The sequence below is a fragment of the Sturnus vulgaris genome, chromosome 14, assembly GCF_052056855.1.
Source record: "Sturnus vulgaris isolate bStuVul1 chromosome 14, bStuVul1.hap1, whole genome shotgun sequence".
Lineage (NCBI taxonomy): Eukaryota > Metazoa > Chordata > Aves > Passeriformes > Sturnidae > Sturnus > Sturnus vulgaris.
Genome location: NC_142256.1, coordinates 3,297,169 through 3,319,253, shown reverse-complemented (window position 1 = coordinate 3,319,253; position 22,085 = coordinate 3,297,169). Strand labels below are relative to the sequence as shown.

Genomic DNA, 22,085 nt, shown 5'->3' with positions numbered 1-22,085 from the left:
GATCTTAAAAAAAAAAAAAAAAAGGCAGGATGTCCTCCTGCTTGCCAAGGTTCTCCTGAAAAACAGCACAAAATCACCCTCTCAGGTGCACTTTAATTGTGTCCCTGCTCTTAAAGCTCTTACTCAGACTCCTGTGCTTGAAAAACCGTGGAAGGAAAAGTGGGTGGAAAATCCTCTGCCTTGTCCTGTGCCCCCCCAAAGCACAGCTCAGTGCAGAAGCTGCAGGTCCCTGCTGGGATCTGCCCTGCCAGGCTGAGGAAGCTGCTTGGCCCCGTGAAATGGAGTTATTTATACCTCAGCATGGATCTTCCTGCCTTTCAGTTCCTGTGGATATTTGTTGGAAGCCAGCAGGCTGTCCTGGGGACCAGGAAACTGCTCTGGACTTCTTCAACAGGGAGCTCAGGCCACACCTATGGCTTTCTTCAACACTTAAATATGCATTTTGAAGGAAATTGCTGTGCCAGTGTCTGGGCAGCGCTGAGAAACCCATCAGCTGTCTCCAAGTGAGGGAACTCGCAGGTCCTGGCAGGGGTGAGACCCAAAGCTCATCTCTGGATGTTTTGTGGGGAGAGCAAGTGCTCAGTGGGGCGTTTGTGAGGCTGAGCCAGGTGGAGACAGAGGAATCTGCAGCCTTCAGGAGCTGGCTCCACACTTTCTGAGGTTCCAAGCCATTATTGCCACAAAAGGAAGGGGAATTTTTTCCTTTCATTCCTGGCTGGCTGCTTGACACTGAAATGAGGAGATGACTGTATGGGAAGCCCTGATATTGGCCTTTATTTCCTGTGCTGGCTCCTGCTTTTCCAGCCTCCCTGGAGGGGTGTGTGAGCCCTGGCAGGACCTGGAAGCTCTCCCTGTGGAGCTGTGACCCTGCCCATCCCTGGGCTCAGGCACTGAGGCAGGCACAGCTCAGCAGCTTCATCCTGAATTAATTGTTCCCCAGGCCTTTTCTGCCCAAGGATCAGCATTAAAAAGGAAGACAAACCCTTCTCCTTTTGCCTGTCTCCCCGTTGGAAACACAGAGTAGCCCAGGGCTGGAACAGGAATAGCTGGGAGCTCTGAGCTGTGTTCATTCCATCCCAGCTCTGAGGGACAATCCCTGCAGGGAAAGGCAGGGTCTGGTCCCACAGCTCCATGGAAAATGCTGCCACAGCCACCCAGACACAGCATCTGCTTCCACCTGCCTTCTGCACTTTCCCTCCTGACCGAGGGACAGCTCCCTGTGAGGAATATCCTCATTTATTGCAGCCTTTGGGGTCCCTGTGCCAAGGGACAGGGCAGGCTGTGTGAAAATACAGACAGTCCTCCTGACAGTGTGTTATCCACTTTATTCCTGCATTAAATCCAAAATGCAGCACTGCTCCAGCTAGAAAATACTATATCTATTATATTATATATATCTCGATTATATTATCTATAAAACTGTTTATTCCAGACAAAACCAGGTCAGCATCCACCCCTTATTCCATATCTTTTCCATCATGCCAGGTCCCACATCCCACATTTTCCAATACCCCATTGCCTTTCCTGTCTCACATTTACACACAGACATCATCCCCAGCACATATAAAATTTAACATGGCTTAGAGAAGGAGGAAAAAAAAAAAAGAACAAATCGAGCAGAGATTCGTTCCACCTTCCCAAAGGGCTACCCCAGGCTCCAGTCTAGACAGGAGTCAGGACTTGCAGCTCTCAGCTCTTTGAAATACTGTCAGTGTCAGCACAGTCAGTCCTGCTGCAAGAGCTCCTGCCTCAAATCCTGCCTCAGCCCCGAGTGTCACACTCAGGGATCTGCCCACATTTTGTACCCCTGGGGCAGAGATCAGAGCCCACCCAGTCCTGCTGCCTCCCCCTTGGGTGACTTTAGTGCTGGGCACATCTGGAAAAGTTCCTGCAGGTTTCCAGGCTGGGATTCCTGCCCGGCCCCAGTGGCATTGGCTTTGACACAGCTGGAGGGATGAAAGAGGCACCTCCAGCATCTTTTATGCAAAGCAGGGCTGTGATTCTATCTCTTGAAATAATTATGGCCATGGTAGAGGTGTTTTTTTTAAATATCTGCTTCAGAAACACCAGTCCCACCTCCTCTGAGTGCAACAGGCACAAAATTCTGTGTGTGAGCCCAGTGCTGGCTGAGCAGAGCACGGTGGATTCCCCAATTCCTGCTTGTTCCAACGGGGCTCACTCTGAACACACAAATATTTTAACAATTAAACAGCGAACATTTTAACAGCGTGTCCCCACCCAGAGCCATCAGCTGCTGGTGTTTCACACCTCAGGGTCAGTGTGAGAGAGGAACACAGGACTGAAGGAGTCATTTGCTTCCACCTGATTTTTAGCACTGGTGTTCACAGGAAATTTAGAAGATGCCCCCACAGAAAGTTTGAGTTCTGGCTCCTTTTGAAGCTCATGTGGGCACCATGAAGGCACCAGCCACAGTGCAGGCCTGCCAGGAGTCCAGAGCACGAGGACTGGAAATCAAATTTGAAGCAAGACAGACATTTTTATGGGAGCACAAGTCCTGCTGAGGCCGTTCCAGAGGGAAAAGGGGGATGCATCCAGGCACAGCTTGTCCTGCTGGAGCATCTCCCTGCTGCTCAGCACCAGGGAAGGGCAGGAGCTCTGCCTGCTGCTCCAAAGGGTGAGGAAAGGTGGTCCAAGAGCTCACCAGGGTGGAGTTCACATCAGGGACGAGCAGCCCCATCAACCCCATCCCTTTCCCACCACGAGAAATCGAAAGAGGCTGGAAGTGCCCCTCAGATGAGTTCACATTGTGGTTCTGATGTTCTCTGAAGCTGATTTCTGCCTCCTTAATCCCCTTGACAGTTTGCAGAGATAATCTAAAAGTGAGAAGCAGAACTGCAGGGCTGGGGTGACAGCTTTGGGCTTTGGCTCACTTTTCCCAAGATGTTACCAGTGGGAATTTGGGCATTTCTTCTTTCTCGGAGGCTGCAGATTTGCTGCCAGACCTGGGCCAGCTGCTGAGCTGTGTCCCTGTCCCACAGCTCTGCCTGCACATCCCAGCTCCGTGTCAGAGCACAGGGAACACAGGGCAGGACCTGGAGGAATGAAAACTGCAGCCAAGGGAAAAGCAAGATGCTTTCAGCTCTGAGTCAAGGCGTTCAGTGTCTCCAAATCGTGTCCTGAAGGGTCTCCCCTGAAAGCAGAGGAGACCTGTGGGATGTGATGAGTGAGCAGCTCCTGAAAGCCCAGCATGAAGAGGATCCCTCCCCACAGACAGAGAATTTCGAAATGAAAGCCCAAAGGTCACACTCACACACGTTTCCCCCACTTCTTCCTGCCTGGTTTTTATCCATTCAGTAGCTGCTAATTGCTGAGCCTTCCTCAATTAATTCCCATTAATAATCTGTTCTTAATGGGACTTCAGGTGAAGCCGGGGAATATTTTCTACAAAGCCAAAACAGCCTAAAATCTGGTGGGGGAGTCAGAATTTATAAATTCTTCTTCTGCTTGAAACATAATTCCAGACCAAAAGCATGGAGGTTTCTTTTTCCGTGGTGTTTTGCTGAGATTTTTAAAAAATAAATCTTTCCATTTGCCATTATTTGCTTGGCAGCAGGAAGCATTTTGCTTCTACAATTTTTGAAGTTAACACTTTTTAGAGTAATTTTTTTTTTCTCTACAAATATTCCTGTGTTTCTAACAGTAATCTCCAGGGGAAGAATGCATTTCATTTGACCAAAACAGAATGCTTCATGTTGACTCAGAATGGCTTCTGGGGGTTTTGCAGTCACTTTTGTTTTGCCTAAAGAGAAAATATTCTGCTTTCTGTTTAATCTAAACATTCCACCACCAATTCTTTTCATTGGCCTGCCAAACGGAAAGGTCTTTTATTTTCAAAGATCCAGTTTCAAAACAAGTGCCTTTATAGGAGTTACTCCTGTACCTAGAGGCAGCTTTGATGGTCACCAGGGGGAATTCAGCAGGCCAGGCTGTTTCCTTGTGAAGCTTTCCAAAATGCTCTGCCCAAGTGTCACAGCACTGCTGATGCTGCTGTCACTGTAAAGAACGGCTTAGAAACCTCCTCTCGCTGCTTTTGACCTTGATGAAGACAAATTTCTGTGGATTATATCAAAACATGAACTTAAAGAACCTGTGAAGCTCTGCCCGGGCTCCCCAGCTTAGGTATGGCTGAGTGAAGAAAATAAATGGAGAGGGCGAGGGAATTATCTTTATCTGGAACAAAACGAGAGGCAAAATGAGAATGTTGAGGAATTTCACGGGCACGAACAGCCGTGAATGGCTGTCCCCAAAGGCCATTTAGTGCTCATCATCCTCGTGGGCTGGCAGCACCTGAAGGGAGAGGAGATGTCAGCTCCGGGGCTTGGGGTGGGAGATAAAGACCATGAGACAAATCACTGTCACGGTGCAGGAATGAACAAACCCCAAAATCCTCTATAAAATCCTCTGTGTGTGTGTCAGGAGGAGGTTTCAGAGGCACAGGAGAGGAAATCAAGAGTTGTAGGGGAAACTGAACCTACACCATGCCGAGTGCAGTGCTGAGGGGTTTAAATCCCTCAGCTTCAGGCAGGATGGGGCTGCCATGGCTCTGAGAGGGGGATACAGGTGGAGAGCCCTGGAGAGAGGTCCCTGGTCTGCAGGTGACACTGAACAAAGAGCAAGTGTCACAGGGAGTCCTGGATCTGTGTCCTGGACCTGTGACCTGAGTCTGTGACCTGGGTCTGTGTCCTGGGTCTGTGTCCTAAACTTGTCCTGGGTCTGTCCTAGATCTGTGTCCCAAACCTGTTCTGGATCTGTGTCCTAGACCTGTGTCCCAGATCTGTGTCCTCTGCCACTGTGGAGGTGTGAGGGGACAGCTGAGATTGCCCAGCTGAGCTGGAAGGACCCTCCCAAAGCTCACCTCGAGCAGCAATTAATCACCTCGAGCAGCAATTAATCTCCTCCTGGACACCATGAGCATCTAAACACGAAGGGTTTCACTGCCTGGAGGAAAACAAAGTTCTTGTGGCTGCTTGACCTGTGAGTTGCTCTTGTGTGTTCTTGCTGTCCGTGGGGCTGCACAGTCCCTTCCCTGCCACGGTTTCCTTGGCTGTGCTGTTCGTGTTCCAGCAGCACCCTGGGCTGCCTGAGCATCCTGCAAACCTCCACGGAGCTGGGCACCACACCTGCAGTCTGAGAGCCAGGGAAAAGGATTTTGCCCCTGGCTGATGGGTCCCCAGTGTGCTCCATGAGTAACGAGCATTGCAGCCCACAGTAATCATTCTTTTTAATTATCCTTAATTGCTGGCTGTTTCTCTCTGGGTGAGATTCACAGGGCATTTCACCTCCCCAGCCTGGGAGGAGCAGATGTGCCAAGCCACAGGGAAATGCTCAGTTTTCATCCAGGGTTTCTTTACTGAGGAGTTTCCCCTCAGAGTTCAGAGCTGGTGACAGTGGAGAGGACAACACCTGCATTTCCCATGCCACAGCTCTCCAGATTGCACCACTTGAGTGCAGCTGATTTGCACCACCTGGAACTGGAGACCTTCCTCCAGGCTGAGGTTATCATTTTTAAAGGAAAGCGACCCTGTCCCTTTTGTTTCAAGAAGTTCTGTCTCTGAGAGGCTTTTTAACAAGGAGTTAACTGATTGCTGCTGGACCGGAGGTGCTGAGCGTGGCTGTAAAGCTGGCAGTGACACTCCTGATGTTCCAGCAGATCATTTTTCCATAGCACTGTCAGTCTGAACTACTGAGGGGTTTCAAGAAGGATCAGTTTTTCTGTCTGCACAAACCATAACAAAGGTATCAGCTGGCAGTTGATTAGCTCAGAATTTATCCTTTGCCATTCTGTCCAGCCCCAAAGCTGAGCCACTTTATATTTGCTTATCTGCTGAGTGAGCGGTCCAGCTGCCTGGAAAGTTCTGGAAAGCCTCTCCTTCCCCATGGCACTGCCTTGCTCCTGCTTTGGAGGGGGTTTGGAACAGCACACACAAGGTTTGAGCTCTTCTCTGTGTCCTGGAGCTCTTTAGTTCTTGATGACTGAAGTGTCCAAGGCCAGGCTGGATGGAGCTTGGAGCAGCCTGGGATGGTGGGAAGGGTCCCTGGATGGGATTTAAGGTTCCAACCCAAACCATTCTGGGATTCTATGACATTGTTTCTTCCTTTTGCACAGAGTTCCACAGTTAGGGATGGAAACAAAGCCTCAGGGACGGAGCCAGGTGCTTGACCTTCCCCTGCAGCTGCCTGGCCCTGTCCCTGCAGGGTCACTGTCCCCCGATGGCCACAGCACAGCCCTCAGCTCCTGCATGGGCTCCCGTGTCAAACCTGCAGCAGGGCAGCCCCACCCCAGGGCTGAAATCACACAACATCCCAGGCTGGAAGGAACCCCCAGGGATCATGGAGCTCTTAAGTGAATGGCCCAAACAGGGATCAAAACCACAGCCTTGGCTTTATTAGCACCCTAATCCCAGTGGCTCCCACAGCTATCCATCCACAGGTATCCCACCCAGATATCCCACCCAGATATCCCACCCACAGCTATCCACCCACAGGTATCCACCCCACAGGTATCCCACCCACAGGTATCCACCCCACAGGTATGCCCACCTGTTTAAGAGCTCTGATATTGCAGGAGGACCCAGGGAGGGAAAAGCCCTTTCACAGGCAGGGAGTTCTCCAGGCTTGGGTATAAAGTGGACAAAGCAGTGAGATAACACAAATTACTGAGATAAAAATCACTGAGATAACCCAAATCACCGAGATAACACAGATCACTGAGATAATGAAAATCACTGGGATAATAAATACCACAGTCATCTGCTCTAGGACACCCCCCTGGCTTAGCAAAGAGGAGAACCCATAAAACAGAAAACCTTTTTTCTCTATTTTTGGTGAACTCATAAAACAGAAAACCTTTTTTCTCTATTTTCGGTGAACTCATAAAACAGAAAACCTTTTTTCTCTATTTTTTTTTTTAACACAGTGAGAATGATGCCCAGGAGACCTGACACCCACAAGTGATTAACAATCACTGAAGCCACCCTTTCCTCTTCCCAACATTTATCACCCACAAACTGCCTCTTGCTGCTGTTCAGTGATTTTAAGATGCCATCAAGATTTCACAGAGTGAATGTAGAATGCCAGATTTATCTACTTTGGCTTCCAATTCAGCCTGTAGCTTATCTGGGATAGTTTCTCTGCAGCCCCTGCTTGGACATGTGGCAATTCAGGAGCAGGCTGCTATTAAAAATCAATTAGGGCTGAAATCCAGCTCCTGTCACACGCCCTGTAAATCCTGCCTCCCTTCCCATTAGGTGGATCAGTAGCACCATACCTGTTCTATTTGCAGCTGGGAAAAGGTAGATTAATTTTAGGTCCTCTTGTGAATCTGAAAATTCTGAGATGAGTCTTGGAGGTTGGGAAAGATGGTGGAGAACGGGGTTAAAGAATTATATTTTTTTCCTAAACAGGAAATATTTTTGAGGCATTTTATTCTCTTTTGACTAACATGCATCAATCATTGCACAGTTCAATATTTTCCTGCATTTTAGGATTATTTAATATTTGCTTAGCTGCCTTTTGATTTATGTTACTTCTTAAACAAACAGTGCTATTCTGAAATTCTTTCTGAAAATACTGACAGAACTGGTTTTCAATTCAGTGCTTCCACCTTTTCAGTCAAAATTGGATCCTGAATTGTGAATAACTTGCTATGAGGAAGCTCCTTTTTTTTTTTCCCCAGCCAATTTCCTCTTGGCCTGTATCTTTATCCTAAACCCTTTTCCATCCATCCTATATCCCTGTCCATCCCCTGTCATGTGGCACATTCCTTTTTCTTTCCTTTTTCTCCACAGGACAAGGAATAATTGTGGTTACATTTTCCCTGACACCTTTTTGCACTTTGTTGCAAATACACAAAAATCTACTTTCTCTGCTTTTTTTCCTATCACAAACAACCCAAGGATCTTCTTTTAATTATCCAGTATCTTCTTTTAAGTAGAATAAAAATAAAAATATTATCACATTTGATACCTCCCAGTGTGGCTCAACTGGAGAGCAAGACTGCAGAGGGATTAAGCAGCTCAGGGATAAACACTAAACACTGAATTTTCATAATGTGACTCAACAGGAGAATTTAGCATTTTTGGGAAAGTGCACGAGACACTGGACTGAGTATAAATATTTCCTATTTGTTTTGGGGCTTGGACCAAGCTACAAAGTTGTGGTTCAAAGATCAAATTTCTCAGCTCAATGCTTGATTAGAACCAGGGCCTGCCTGACCAGAAAGTTCAGATGTGTATCTCAAACTTCCTCAATGTGGGGAGATCAGAGCTCGCATGTTTTAATTCGAATTAATCTCTCTCACATAAGGTTTCCTGCAATGCCCTTACCCCAAAGCACAGCCAGAATAAACCAGTGGCGTGGAACAAAAGCTGCCATTGAAAGCCAGCACTAGAAATTAGAGAAATCATCCAGATTTGGGGGGTTTTATGTGCTTTGGGTGCAGTGCTTGTGCTCAGCCCCTTGTCCACACACAAATCTCACATTTCTGGATTTTGCACCAGTGCCTCTTGTAAAACACCATCCTCACCTCACACGTGTCCTTTCTGTCACACTGAGGCCTTAAATTTTAAGTTTTTCTGTTCTGTTTGGGTGTGAGCTTTTAGTTTTATATTAAGGGTTACTTGGATCTTTTCACAGGGTGGTGAAGACAATATTTGCTCTCCTCCCGATGAAGCCCCTGGATTGTTTTGTTCTGCTGAGGATAAAATTCCCATTTCTCAGAGCTAAAATGGAGCTCCAGAGCCCACCAAAAAAAAGGCAGCAGGGCCACTCTGCTGTGTGCATCCCTGCCTTGGAGTGGTTGGGAGTGAAATTGGGGTGGATTGTGGAGTGAAGCAGCTCCAGCTCTGCTGATCCTCTGAGGGTTAATTCCAGGTGACAACACCTGGGAATTTCCATGACATTCCTTAAGCAAAGGCTGCCATCGGTCAGGAAATCCATATTGATGTCCCCAAATGAAGGACAGGAGGGCTCCCAAGGCCCAAAGGTATCTTGAGCTGGTAATTCATGACATTTTTCACGTGTCTGCACAGCAATATCCCATCCTGGGCGATTTCTGTAGGAACATGGGGCCAAATCCAAAGAATTTATCACTGTAACCCCTGGCAGGATGTCACTGATGTCCTGACTCCAAGGAGCCTTTCTGGCCACTTCAGTGCTCACACTCAACTTTCCAAATCCATGTTTGTTTGGGTTTTTTTCCCTGCAGATTACAGGAATCCTTTTGTGGAGATGCACTCAGAACACCCTGACATCATCTACATCAAGGATGACAAGAAAATGGTGGTGATCCCCTGCAGGGTCACCTCACCAGACATCAGACCCAAGCTCACCCAGGTAAGAGAAGCTTCAGAGAAGCTCAGTTCGAGGTCTGAGCTGCCAACAAAGTGGGGAAAAACACACACTTAAGTATGTGATAAGATACTTGCTACTAAGATGTGATTTCAGATGTGTAAAGCTGGGTAAATTCCATTAAAAAAAAATAGCAAAGACACTGAAAATCCAGAACCTGTTCTTGCAGTGTGTTACTGTTGAACTGAGTAAAGAGATTTTTTTTGGTGATTAGGCTGAGTTGATCACTTTTTTTTTTTAATGTTGTGGCTTGGTGTGCCTCCATAAATTGGCAGAGGTAGATGACAAAGCACTATTTTCCTTTGTATAAAATTCTTTGTATAACACCTGGCTCTCTCTGAAAGGTTTCTCTATGCTTTGAACCCCCTTAGAGCAATTGTCCATTTTTGCTTCATTTCATCAGTTCAGACCAAGTTTCAGCCTTGGGAATAGATGGCTCCAGCATCCATCCCTCTGGCAGCAGTTACACCTGAAAGTCAAGGTGGCAGCATGGTCTGTGCAGGCCAAGGCTGTTTGGGATAATAAAAATGGAAATTTAAGGTCTGGGCCCTGATCAGTCCGTGGAATCACTCATTTAAAGGGTTTCAGAACTTCTCTCCAGATTAGCCTCATGGCATGGGGTGAGGAGCAGTGAGGTCTCCTGCCTCCAATCCTGAATTTTACACCAGGAATTCTGTGTCTTTCCATCCCCCTGCCAGTCTGACAGCTCAGGAAACCCTAAAGGCAACAGGAGCTCATCCTGTGCCCCTTTTCCAGCCTCTTCTGAGGGGCTGTGGGGGATGAGGCTGTTCTGGATCTGGCCCAGGGGTCTGAGCAGTTCCATGCCTTGGATGCTCCCTTCTCCTGGGGCAGCACATGGAATCACAGGGAACTGGGACAGGGCTCCAGCTCCTGCTGGGACCCTGTGGGACACATATTGAGAAAGCAAGAAAATTCCAGCCTGAAAAATATTCCAGGCTGGAGCTTCTCAGCTCTGTTCCCAGCCCATGAGCTGGTCCAGCTCAAGGCCAGGGAGAATTTCTCCCAGGGTGATCATTTGGTCAAAATAAAAAGGAATTAATAACAAAGATAGAACACCTGTTGTGGTGTGTGCCCAGGCCCTGGCAATGGGGTGTCTTCTCTCTGAACCAATCACCTTTTCTCTACTCTTGGAGTTGCAGTCAGGCTATAAAACCAAGTGTGTTTCTGAATAAACTTGGCTCTTTCTTCCTGTCCTGACAGACGCCCATGTAGCTGTGCATCTTATTTCTGCCTCACTTAAAGGGTTAAAACCCCTTTCCAGGAATACAGGACCCATGGCACATTCCCAGGAGAACTGCAGAGGGACAGCAGGAGCCTTATTGCTTTGGAGATCTCTATTTTTTAATTCCATCAGCAGGGATTCAAGTGGGGAAAGAGGCTCCTCTTGTTGTCATTTTAGGCTGGATAAGTGTTACCACCTTCCCTCCTTGGCTATGAAAATGAAACATCCCTGTCTGATTTGAGCCTGCTCCACCAAATTCATGGCTGGAGCAGAGCTGCAGACCCGGGCACCTCCAGGGTGGTTTGGGATTCCCATCTCCACGTTTATTCCTTTATTGATGGGCAGCCCTGCTCTTCCTGCTTCCCAGATAAATTCCCAAACACCAACTGCAGCCTGGCTGCTGGGATGAATCCTCCACTGAAATCTCTCCCACAAAAAGCTGTCCCCAGAAGATTTTCCCCTGCAAGGCTGAGCTGGGGCTCAGGGCAGGGAGGAAGAGGTTGGGACAGATCCCAGAGGAGCTGCTGGGATTTGGAGCCTTGGGATCCAGCTGTGGATGGCACAGCTGGCTTGGCCCTGGCTGGGAATCCCGGTGATGCCTTGGAGTGGCTGCCTAGAACAGAGAATGGGCAAGATTAAAAGAATAAAGTGGGGATTTATTAAAGGCCTTCCAAGGGTTCACCTTGGGCAGTCAAAAGCTCAGGATACACCCAAGCTGGACGATGGTCACGAGTTTTTCAGACAATTAAAAGTTTGGTCCAGTTAATCCTCCAATTACCCCTGGTAATGAATTAATTTCAGATAATGAATTCATATTCCCCCAGTTTGCTCACCCCCAAATCCACTTTTGTTGATATTTTCAGGTGCTGAGGCAGTAGAGTGTCCTTGGATTTCAGGCCTAGAGGAATTATTTTGTCTGACCAAAATGTGAAGACAATTAACTCACACTCTGTATGGAGTTTAGAGTTATACATAAAGCACCACAAGAATTTGAAAAATAGAAAAGCTAAAATCCAAAGGCACCAGCACAGTGCTGGGAGGAAGCAGGGCAGGAGGTGAGCGTGGGGGAGGAGAGGTGAGTGAGGCCATCAGACTAATTTAGAACATCCTCTCCTTCCAAATTTAATCTCCAGGAGACAACTGGAGAGGGAGGACAACACTTCAAAGGGAGGAAAGCCACTGTGATTTCCTTCGAGCAGCAGTGACGCTTCTTTGTTTGATTGTTTAAATAGGTATTTGTGAATATTTTATGAAGATGTTTCATCTGTGTGTGGTGTTCAAAAAGGCCTCCTGAGCAGGGTTATTTTTTCTTCCCCCTTCCCCCAGGCATTGGGAGAGCAGAGCTGCCAAACCCTGAAGTTCAGCTTTATCACATTTTATTATTCTTGTGGAAAATGGACTCTTCGCCACCGTAAATTAAGTTCCTTCTGTTACCATTATACTTTAAAATCATTGCAGTCTCTTTAAACATGCTCAGAGAAAGGTACCTCGTTATGCCAGCAGATCCCAGCAATCTCAATATATCATCTTTTTGTTATTAACAAACTCATGCTAAGACACACAGCTCAGGCTTTTAATTTGCTTAACGTGATTTTAATTCAGGTCAAAAAGAGCTTTTTCAGTCATGTCAGATCTCTTTAGTCCCTGATCTGGTTCAGTGTGTGTTTGCCACTTCCAGCTTTGACCTTCATGAGTGCTAACCATGAATAAGCCTCAGGTTTCAGACCTCCTTCTGTATTTTTTCCTATTTTTCCTGTTCTAAACAGAGATGCCACAGCTTGATTATTTCAAAAGCATTTACAAGAAATCCTGTTTTCCTGCTGCTGTCAGAAGAGATGCTGCTCCAAAGGACAGCGAATGTCTGGCTGTCCCCCCTTCCCCATGCAGCATCACCAATTCCATGTGAATCCAGCCAGAATCCCTTTGGGTTTGGTCCATGCTGGAATTGTAACAACTGACCCAAAGCAAGGCCAGCCTGGTCAATGGTGTGTCCAGAGCCCCAGGCTGTGTGGAACAGGAGGATTGTTTAAACTGAGTCCAGTTTAAGCTGCCCTGCCAAACCAGAGTCCTGACTGCTGGGAGACAAACAGGAGCTGCACACAACGGGAACAGGAGCAAAACTCTTCCATCTGGGTGAAATTCCTGCTTTCAGTCCCTTGCTTAGCTCCCAGAGATAAAGCAGGGTCTCCCTGAAAAGCAAAACCTCTCCTTGCCTCACCTTTGAGCAGCCAGGATATGAGGAGGAGGAGAGAGAATCAAATAAATTTCATTATCATGAGGTTACTGCAGGCACACTGAGGTTTGCCCAAACCTTTCATTTTTTGGGCAGAAGTGATCTCAACACTCCCAAAGAGCATCCCCAGTCCTAAAGAGTCTCCCTGTGTCCTGCTGGGAAAGCCAGAGCTACCTGTGCTTCCATTCCCCACCTGCAAACACCTGAATGGGGCATTTCAGGGAGCTCTCTCAATGTCACTTAGCTCTTTTGTACATTATAATCCAGGATTTTCAAAAGTTTTGGAAAGTCAATTACATTCCCTGTAACAAATAGAGGATTTCCCTGTGTGTTAATAATAACAATAAACTGATTATTCCCCCCAACAAAAGCCAAGCTGCTCGACATTGGTGTTGTCCAAGGTCAGACAGAGGAGGGTTCATTCTCGTGAAATGAATTTTTGCTGTAGTTTATTTTCCATTCTCACTTCTTCCTCATAAGCAAAATTGAGAGTGTTTCTTCAAGAATCTCAGAACACTACAAGTATTTAGGAATTTAGGACAAAAAGTGCCTTTATTTCTGTGATTTACACTCCTAAGTCACTGAGGCTGGAAATCCATGGGGTGCTCTGAGAGTTTCTCCCCCATTTCTGTGGGATAGAGAGAATCTGGGCAGTGCCCATAGAGCAGAGCTTGTAGATAAATTAGCTGAGTTAGTGAATAATTCTGATTTTGGGAGAGTCTAACTTCACAAAGCACAATGAAGGAAAATGTGTGGTGGCTGGGAGAAAACACCTCCAAAAAGATCACCCAAAAAAATTCATAGAAGATGAGCATAATGATTTCCAGAGAAGGGATGAGGGAAATGGGTCCCACACATGAGACCTGAGAGGACTGGGACTCCTGAATTGGATGCCCAAGTGTTGAGTTTCTGTCACTGCTGCCTTGGGAGGGTTTTTCTGTTTGCTCAGGCTAGTGCTGAGATCTGTGAGATTCAGAACTGTGAGATTCAGATCTCTGATATTCAGATCTGTGAGACTGAGATCTGTGAGACTCAGATCTGTGAGATTCAGAACTGTGAGACAGATCTGTGATACTCAGATGTGTGAGATTCAGATCTTTGAGATTCAGATCTGTGAGATTCAGACCTGTGAGACTCAGATCTGATATTCAGATCAGTGATATTCAGATCAGTGATATTCAGATCAGTGATATTCAGATCTGTGAGACTGAGATTTGTGAGATTCAGATCTGTGAGATTCAGAACTGTGAGATTCAGAACTGTGATATTCAGATGTGAGATTCAGAACTTTGAGATTCAGATCTCTGATATTCAAAACTGTGATATTCAGATCTCTGATATTCAGATCTGTGAGACTCAGATCTCTGATATTCAGAACTGTGATATTCAGATCAGTGATATTCAGATCAGTGATATTCAGAACTGTGATATTCAGATCTGTGTTCCAGAGCCCCCAAAGCCCTGGGCCAGGTCCCAGCCCTGCCCTGCTCCTCAATCACAGCATCCCTGGCTCCGAGGGGAGCAGGATTCTCACTCCTTGTCTTCTCCCTTGCAGTACCCTTCTTCTGCAGAGATCAGCGTCAAGAAGATGCTGTGGGACCCCAAGAGGGGCTTTTTGGTCCCCTCCCACTCCTTTGTGCCCTCTGGAATCCTCATGTGCTCAGCCCACGTCAATGGCAGCGTCTTCAACTCCTACTACATGGCCCAGAGACTGGGTGAGTGTCCCGGGAGCAGCACAGGTTCCTTTGGGAATTCCTGCTGCCATCCCTTGCTCAGCCTCACTTGTGTCTGAGACATCTCCCTGGGCTGCATCTGTGGCAAGTCCAAGCTGGAATGTTAAAAGTAAACTTGTCCTTCCTTTTTTTTTTCCCCTTCTTATTCAATAGAACTTGGATTGGAGCCACCCCTGGTTTTGAAAAATGACCAAGTGCTGAGGTGGTACAAACCAGGAGTGTTTTATTCAAACCCCACCAAGGCTTTGTTTGCTTGGATTGAGCTGTATTTACATTAAAGCCACTGCTGGTTCAGGACAAACCAAACTGCAGCTTTCTTTTTGCTTCTGGTCATTAAGCACGTGTGATCATCCTATAAAAATCTCACTACACTGCTAATTCACATCTTTGCTTTTTATAGATTTTCTCTTGGTGATTTACTACACCATTTCCCTTGGATTTACAGCTGAGCTTCAGCTCATAATTAAAATCTGAATTTAAAGCAACTAAACATTAAATTTTTGAGTGCTGGGCATTTATATGAAACCAATTAGAATTTATTTTTCTTTTGTTTTCCATGGATATTCTTTATCTCCTCATATATCTTCTATTTACTTGCACTTCATTCCCATTAGCTCATGGCATCCTTCTATACAACCAGCACTCAGCTTTGAACAACAGGCTTGTAAATTTGTGTGGCAGCCAAATAAAAGTCCTGCAAATCTCTCTCTTTCTCCATTTTTTTTAACTTGTTGGAGTAATTTTTTTTATTAAAATCATGAATGCAAACCTACAAAACCTCTTAGGCCATCTCTCTGCAGCTCAGAAGGACCCAGGAAATCCCTTTTTTCGTGTTACTGTCAGTGCTCAGGTGTGGATTTGATACTGGGCACCAAAAACTGATGGAAGTTCAGAGCTGATGTATTTAAGGCATTGATAAATGTGTGAGAGCAAGATTTGGGGATCCCATTTGGGGATTGGGGGATCCCATTTAGAGATTGGGAGATCCCATTTGGAGATTGAGGGATCCCATTTGGGAATTCCATTTGTGGATTTGGGGATCCCATGCAGGGATTTGGGGATCCCATTCCAGGATTTGAGGATCCCACTCAAGGATCTGGGGATCCCATTTGGAGACTGGGGTATCTCATTCAGGGATTTGGGAATTCCATTTGGGAATTTGAGGGTCTCATTCAGGGATTAGGGAATCCCAATTAGGGATTGGGAGATCCCATTCCAGGATTTAGGGATCCCATTTATGGATTGGGGGATCCCATTTAGAGATTGGGAGATCCCATTTGGGGATCCCATTTGTGGATTTGGGGATCCCATTTAGGGATTGGAGGATCCCATTTAGGGATGGGGTGATCCCATTTAGAGATTGGGAGATCCCATTTGGGGATCCCATTTGTGGATTTGGGGATCCCATTTAGGGATTGGGGGATCCCATTTAGGGATGGGGTGATCCCATTCCAGGATTTGGGGATCCCATTCAGGAAGGAAAGGGAGCTGGGCAGGAGAAATGCATCTCATGTCCAACAGAAGTGAATCCTCTCCTTTTGAGGCCCCCAAAAATGAGGAATCACCTTTGGAAACTTTTCTGTGGATCTGCTGAGAGGGTTGGAGCCGTGGCCCAGGGAAGAGCAGCCATTCCTGCCTGTGCCAACGGGATCATCCACATGGGATCAGGGATCCCCAGCTCCCACGGGGAGTGCTGCTGCTCACAGCCTTGCCTGTCCCATTGCAGAGAGCAGAATCCAGAACCTGACTCTGAAGGCAAGTGCCAGGAAGCTGCTGCTGGGAGAGACCCTGAGGCTGGAGTGCAAAGCAGAGACCTTCATCAACGGGCGCGTCGAGTTCATCTGGACCTGCCCCCGGGGCACAGTGAGTGCTTGGAACCCCTGCATGCCCCTCTCCCCACAATTCACAGGGCTGGGAAAACCTAATTATTGCTTATTCTGAAATTATCCACCATTTATAAACCCATCGTTGATGGAGCTTTGTGTTTGGATGAATCTACGACTAAAAAAATCTAAAATTTCTCTGCCCTTCTTGCACCTGCTGATTAAACTCACTAAAGAAACTCCTGGCAAGAAAAGCCTGGAGTGTTTCCTTCTTTTTGTTTCTTTTTTTTTTCCTTATTCCTTCTGTCCTGGCTGTCTCACAGTGACAAGTCTCAAATGCAGGTTGTAAGCTGTCAGTCTCCCCATCTATTTTGGTATTTATGAAGGAGGAAAAAAGCAAAGGAAAAACACAAGTGAACCTGTGGAAATCGTCCTCAAAGAATGAAATTTAAATTCTGAGTCTTGAGCTTTCTGTGGATACAATACAAAAGTGCCAAAAGTGAAGTAGAAATAAGTAAGAGACTGAACATTGGAGGTACCAAACCCTCTCATTTCTCCTAAAAAAAACCAAATCAGAGTGGGATCATTTCCAAAATCAGTTCATTTGTCTGAGATTCTACACTTGGGTCTGTTTGGTGCTGAGAATTAAAATAATTGGGTTGTTGGTTTTTTGGGGTTTTTTTAATAGTTCAGCAAAATACACATTGTAAAGAAGCACGTAAGCCTTTTGGGAAGGCGTAAAATGTGATTCCTAAAAAACGGATTAATTTTGATTTGTTTCCTTAAAAAAAAAAAATTTAAAAATCTGAGTTTGTTTTGGTGGGAAAACTACAGAAAATATAACAGAGAATTTAGAGGTCCAAGCACTACAGTGTTCCTGAATTTGCTTTCTTGAACTCCATATGGTGGAAAAGATTTGTTTTCCTATGAACTCTCCTTATATTTCTAACATTATAAATGTAAAACTTCTTGGCCAAATCTCTGGGATCAAAAATCCTATCGAAAACGATAATGCTTTCTAAAATTCCCCAGGAATTTGCATTGGCACTTGGCTGTCATAATATATTATATTTCTGTCATAATATATTTCTTTGAGAAAGCAGGAGGTTTTTAATGCAGAAAAAAATTCTGACTGTGACCAAAATAAATTTTAAAACTCTCAAAGCCAAAGCCTCGGAGCACAGCTCTGACCCTGCAGTTTTTCCCTGAGATCTTTGGGATGTGGTCCTGAACGAGGGCTGGGATGCATCCCCTGAATTCTGCCCAGAATTCAGTCCAAAGTGCCACATTTCCACTCTGCTTCTCTCTTTTATTAGACTTGATAATGAATCTTCACACAAGAGCTCTTCCTGCTGATCTGCCTTTTATATTATTTATTTCAGTGATGGGGGGATATGAATCACTGCTTTCCTTTCCTGGCAGCCCTTGAAAGGGTGAGCACAAAAATCCAACTTTTGCTGCTTTTTGACTCTTTTTTTCTGTGACTCCCAGCACCCTCACCCCAAGAGAACCATGGACAGGAGTGATGTCGTGTACAAAGTCGGCAGCATCCTGATCATTGAAAACGTCACCATGGAGGATGGGGGCCTCTACACCTGCAGGACATTCAATGAATCAGACACAGTGACCAAGCTGGAGGCCAATGTCACTGTCACCGTGTATGGTGAGTGCTGCAGCCAAACCAGGAGGGCTCAGCTCACGGGATGATGCCAGGCTGTGAAATCTCTTGGTTGAAATGGCATTAAGGGAGAAAGTCAGCCATTAATCACCTACACCCTCTAATTATTTAATGAGAGTCAGCTCCCTCTTCAGATAAATTCAAGAGGTACATTTAGATGGAGATTGGGAGGGAATTCCTGGCTGGCCCTGGCACAGGGTGCCCAGAGAAGCTGTGGCTGCCCCTGGATCCCTGGAAGTGTCCCAGGCCAGGCTGGAGCAGCCTGGGACAGTGGGAGGTGTCCCAGGGGTGGCACTGGATGGGCTTTAAGGTCACTCCCAACCCAAACCACTCTGGGATGTCTGAGGGAGCTGAACTGTTTGTAAAAACTGTTTGAAAAGCTGAGGCTCTGGAAAATCCATCCTGCTGGCTCCACATGGACAAGAGATGTCCCAGGCACTTCCCACACCGATCCAGGGGTGATGCAGGTGCACATCCTCTGCTTTCCATGGGAATTCCTTCCTGTGGGAACAGCTCCTCATGGGCTGGGCTGCACAGGGGAGCTGAGGAACAGCCTGACCCATTTGGTTCTGTGCTGGTCTATACTGGAAAAAACTCCCAGTGGGATCAGAGCAATCTCAGATATGAGCTCTGTCCTGTGGCAGTGCTGCCATTCCAAGTCTCCCTGGAATTTCTCATTTCTCTCCCCAGAAAAGCCCTACATCACTGTCTCCCACAAGAAGGGACCTTACTACGAGATCATCTCAGGACACAAGTCCCTCAAACTGGCTGCCAAGGTGGACGCCTTCCCTCGTCCCACTGTCACCTGGTGAGTGCCCCCAGCAGGAGCAGGGATGCCCGAGCTCCTCTAGGATCCCTGCCTGGAACAAATCCCCACATTGCTCAGGGAGGGCAGCTGGGAATGCTCAGAGCTCTGGCAGGATCCTGAGCCACCCCCCATTCCCAGGCTGATTTCCTCTCCCAGCCATGCAAGGAAAAATGTGTGTTTGACTTTCCCTGGGCACGGGATGATTTGGGGAAAGCTCTCAGGAAAGAGTTTCCTGCTCACCCTCTGCAAGGGGGCAGGGGATAAGAGGAAAAGGATATATTTTATATTTTTAATATAAGAAATTGCTTCTCTCCAGAACTTTTCAATCCTGTGCCAGCAGATCCTTGCAGTGAATCCTCCTGAGCAAACTAAAGGCTCCACCAATGGATCTGCTCAACAGGAGGGGCAGCACAACAACTCCAGGAGACGTTTGAGTCTCTCTTTACTCTTTCATCCCTTCTCCTCTCTCCTGCTCTGTCTTTAACGACCTCATCCGATGCCTTTTACATCTTTAGCTGCATTAAATCCCATGGCACAGCTGCCAGGGGCTGCCTGTCCTGGCAGAGAAGGTGGCATTTCCCTGGAGCACCTGTCCTCAGGCAGCTGAGAGCCTGGCAGGCAGCAGAAGGTTGTTAATAAAATGCTTGCTGCATTTTATTAGCAGTGAAATAACATGAAATTCTCTAATTTCAGTGGAATCGGTGCCAGGAGGTGATTTTAATTGCTGCTGTTATTTAGGGATGGGGATTTTTAAGGAGCTGAAGTGGGGACTGACCCCTTCTCCCTGCCAAGCCTTTGTTGCTGGGCTCAGCCTGGAGCTCTTTGGTGGCTGCCTGGGACCACCAGAGCTGCTTTCCCTTGGAGCCCCAGCTGTTGATGTTGGAGGTCTCTCAGGATGGTTGTTTTTACGGCTGCAAAGGAAGTTTCCAGCATCCTCAGGCAGTGGGAGATGCCCCAGCATCCTTCCACCCAGCCCAGAGCTCTGTGTGTGGCAAAGCCTGGCCTATTATTTCCTAAGCCTGGCCTATTTCCTAAGCATAAACCTGCCTGTGGGCTGAGCAGTGAAGAGGAGCCTCTCCTGCAGATGCTGCTGTTCCACCCTGAGGGAATATTCCAGGCTGGCAATTCCTCACTGACCTCCCTATGGGCCAAGCTTCTCCAGCTCACAGAGTTTAACTTTTTCAGTAAAGGCTCACAGAGACATCCTGAGAGACAATTCTGCTGAATTAAGCTCTCCCTTTAAAACTAGTGACACACATTTTGCTGTTCTGTGATTTCCCACACTTGGTGTTGCCCACCCACCTTCATTTGGGGGCATTTAGGTCATAGCTGAGCATGTGAGAGGCACTGTTCATTCAGATAAAATAAAACACATTTTTCCTGTGTGGAATGGATCCATCCCACAGCACTGGAGATGCAAATCAGTTCTGGTGTGGAAGGATAACAGGAATAAACACCCAACCCAAGCAGTGATTCTAGACCTGCATTTCCCTTGCTGGGATGACTTTTACCCCATACTGTGGGTGACAGGGTTTCTGAGGGTTCACAGGGACGTGATGAGCCTTGATGGAACTTCCCAAACAGGTACAAGGATGGCAAACTGATCAAGGACAACCACACCTGCTACGAGCCAGACCCACTGAAATTCAGGCTGGGAATACGAGATGTGAGACCCAAACATGCTGGGAACTACACCATGGTCCTGAGCAACCCCAAATACGGCCTCTACAAGAACCTCACCATGCAGCTGGTGGTGACAGGTAAGGAAGGACTCGTGTATAAAAAATTCCTTTTGTTGGGTTGTTTGTCCTATTTTGTGGGGGTCAGCAGGAATGGGTGGCACTGCCCAGGGTTTAGCACTGCCCAGGGATCACCACCTCTCCCTGGAACCACTGAACTCCTCATTTCAGCTGCTCTGAGGAGTTGCTGTGACCCTGCATCATTCCAGTCCCTTCCCCTGGGACCCTGCACCTCCCACAGCACCGAGTGCTGGGACACTGGCTCCACACAGGGAGGTGGAAATGCCTGGAAAAGGCACAAATTTCACATTTTTATTGGAGCTTGGGAGGATATCGAGTCGAGAGGTCCTAGAACTGGGGGCACAGTTTCCCAAGAGAAGGGCTGGAAGTTTTATCCCTCGAGATTTCAAAGCATCTTGGGCAAACATCTGCTGGGACAGGAAGGGTCCCAGTGGGAATGGTGGAAGGAACTGGAGGAGCTGCCCTGGCTTTTATGTCTGTCCATCATCCTGCTCCAGATCCACTTCCTAAATCTGTGTTTTCTCTCCTGTCCCTTCTCTGCTGGCAGCACTTGAGGGACAGGTTCTTTTTCGGGGGAATTTGGAGAAAACCGTGGTGTGCACTGAAGTGGGTTCACTTGCCATAGAGGGAAAATAGATATTGGAATGTCATTTATTAGCCTCCCTGGCTGGATAATGCAGGACACAGCCACATTGTCTCTTTGCACATCCACTGCCTCTTTTAATCCATTGAATTTGGCAACAAATTATGAGTTATGAGGCCAAGTAGGAGTTCAGCAAAATTTAGCTCTGCTTTCCCTTTGTATTTTCCACTTGGGCTGTGAGTAGTTATTGAGACAGGTTTGCTCTCTTTTCTGTGGTGAATTCTTCTCTCCTTACCCTCTTTACACCTAAAAATATTCTCAATTGTCCAATTTTTATGCACTTATGTATTGTTGCTTCCAGCACTTGTGTTTCTCTCATTTCACCTTTCAGAAAGGAATAATGTCTAAAAAATAGAGAACTTGTCACTTAGGTGCATCTGACCTATTAAAAATGTTCAGTGAGACATAATAGGTTAAAAACCTGAAATAAGACATAAATGAATGTGTGATTTAGGAGAGGAGGGAGCCAAGAACATGCTCGTGGTCAGGTCCTGCAGCTCAGCTGAGCAGGAGGAACGTGTTAAGCTGCATAATTTGTCCACTTGAGATTGTTTTTCCACACAATGGTTTTGCCTCTTCAGAGAACGGAAACGTTCAGAGGAAGAGAAAATTAAGAATGATAATAAACTGTCTTGTCAAGGTAAATATTGGTGTTTGTGTGCAGAAGGGAGTGTTTCCTTGAGGAGCTGTTCCCCAAACAGGCAACCAAAAACAAACAGAGCCTTTTTCTATCAGCAAGAGGCTATTTCAGGATTCAACCATCCCAGCACAAGCTTTTCATGTCTCTGGTGTGTC

At 46.7% G+C, this 22,085-nt stretch overlaps 1 protein-coding gene across 3 annotated transcripts in view; it reads left to right on the top strand.

Moving 5' to 3' along the window:
• Positions 1 to 22,085, top strand: part of LOC106853713 (vascular endothelial growth factor receptor kdr-like) — a 134,207-nt gene that overhangs the window by 46,216 nt on the left and 65,906 nt on the right. For all 3 annotated transcript variants that reach the window (XM_014877140.2, XM_014877139.2, XM_088172974.1), the window contains exons 4-9: positions 9,227 to 9,354; positions 14,401 to 14,560; positions 16,305 to 16,441; positions 17,893 to 18,064; positions 18,770 to 18,887; positions 20,472 to 20,647. In XM_014877140.2, coding sequence (XP_014732626.2) covers positions 9,227 to 9,354; positions 14,401 to 14,560; positions 16,305 to 16,441; positions 17,893 to 18,064; positions 18,770 to 18,887; positions 20,472 to 20,647 — 891 coding nt within the window. The remainder of the gene's footprint in view (positions 1 to 9,226; positions 9,355 to 14,400; positions 14,561 to 16,304; positions 16,442 to 17,892; positions 18,065 to 18,769; positions 18,888 to 20,471; positions 20,648 to 22,085) is intronic.